The sequence below is a fragment of the Lontra canadensis genome, unplaced genomic scaffold, assembly GCF_010015895.1.
Source record: "Lontra canadensis isolate GAN:19392208 unplaced genomic scaffold, GSC_riverotter_1.0 scaffold560, whole genome shotgun sequence".
Taxonomy (NCBI): Eukaryota; Metazoa; Chordata; class Mammalia; order Carnivora; family Mustelidae; genus Lontra; species Lontra canadensis.
This window is the reverse complement of record NW_022631550.1, coordinates 7581-9424: the sequence shown is the minus strand read 5'-3', so window position 1 is coordinate 9424 and position 1844 is coordinate 7581. Positions and strand designations below refer to the sequence as shown.

General features: G+C 40.9%; 1 protein-coding gene across 1 annotated transcript; it reads right to left on the bottom strand.

Moving 5' to 3' along the window:
• Window positions 1-552: 552 nt before the first annotated feature.
• Window positions 553-1609, bottom strand: LOC116863117 (zinc finger protein 724-like; the record flags this gene model as incomplete). Its single annotated transcript, XM_032850618.1, has 1 exon — window positions 553-1609. A coding segment is annotated over exon 1 (1057 nt), but the record flags the coding sequence as incomplete, so codon positions are not given.
• Window positions 1610-1844: the final 235 nt, after the last annotated feature.

Below are 1844 nucleotides of genomic sequence, written 5' to 3'. Positions count from 1 at the left end.
GTCAAGTAAGGTGTGAAAGGCAGTTAAAGGCCTTGCCACATTCGTGACATTTGTAAGGTATCTCTCCACTATGAATTCTGTGATGTTGAATAAGGGCTGAGCTCCGGTTAAAGCTCTTGCCACATTCTTGACATTGGTATGGTTTCTCTCCAGTATGAATTCTGTGATGTTGAGTAAGGGTTGACCTGTCATAAAAGGCCTTGCCACATTCTTGACATTCATAAGTTTTCTTGGCATTATGAATTCCCTGATGTTCAGTAAGCCCTGAGCTCAAATTAAAGGACTTGACACATTCTTGGTATTTATAGGGTTTCTCTATACTATGAATTTTGCAATGTCGAGTGAGGTGAGAGTGCCTATTAAAGGCCTTGCCACATTCTTGACATTGGTAAGGTTTCTCTCCAGTATGAATTCTGTGATGTTGAGCAAGGTGTGAAGGATGTTTAAAGGCCTTGCCACATTCTTGACACTGGTAAGGTTTTTTTCCACAATGAATTTTGCAATGTTGAGTAAGTTCTGAGAATGATTTAAAGGCTTTGGCACATTCATTACAGTTGTAATTTTTCCCTGCAATATGAATTTGTTTATCTCTATTAAGACTTGAGTGATCGTTAAAAGCCTTGCCACATTCTTGACATTTGTAAGGTTTCTCTCCAGAATAGATCTGCAAGTGACCATTTATTGATGAACAGTCCTTTAAGGTTTGACCACCTTCTTCACATTTGTATACTTTTTCTCCAGTATGCATTCGCTGATGTTGAGATAGTGTTGAGTGGCAGTCAAAGGATTTACCACATTCCTTAAAGATGTAAGCTTCCTCTCCCTGAGGGATTATCTCATTGATGTTTAGGCTTGGTGACTGAGTAAACATGGTCCCTGGTTTACTAGATGTGAACGGGCTTTTTCCCTCATGAATTCTCTGATGATCACCAACACTGAAGGACTGGTTACAAGCTTTCCCACATCCATTATCTTTATGAAGATAGTCTCCTGAAGGGAGTATACTGAGGTTAGAGCTTGGATAAAAGCCTTGCCCACATTTATCACATTCATGATGGTTCTCTGCAAACCTAGGCCTGACACATCTGTGAACACTGGAGCCCTGGTTCAATGTTTTCTGAGATTCAGTGCATTGAGCAATTCTGTCTCCAGTGAAAAGCCTCTGGTCATTCTGGAGGATCGACTCCTCGGTGAAGCCCCTCTCGAATGGATCCCACTGAGCACTTTGTTCTTCATTTCTAAATCTCTGATTTAAGGTCAGTCCAGTCCAATATTCCAAATGGCTCAAATCATTATTCTCAGCATGGACTAGGTTACTTTTCAGATGTTCCAAATGGTCTGTCCACAAATAGCTATGTTTGAATATCTGATTGGAGCTTGTGCTGACAGAAACACACTGCTCTGCAGAAACAGTTGACTTAAAAAGGAAGGTTTTCCACAGTGGTTTATATCCTTCACCATTTGGGGCAGTGAGATTCTCATTAAGGGCAATTGCCTTGCTTTGGGTCTGTTGCCCAGAATTTCTTTCATGCCCTTCTCTCTCCCCATCATTGTCCCAGTCTGTGCGTAAGTGTAAAATCTCAACAGCACTATGTTTGTATCTGTGCATTGATACCTTCTGGAAAGAACCTTCTATACTCCGCTTTCGCAGGAAACTCTGGGTGTCATGTGACGATACAGCTCAAAGATACCAAATAAGAGTAAAACCATTGCACTTACTACATTCAGAAGAATATACTGATGACTTCTAATACAGAAGCATCAAGTCAATCAAAATCAGAAAGATGGCTGAGAAGGAGTCATCAGGACCTCATTTCTCCATGGATGCACAACATGGCACACAA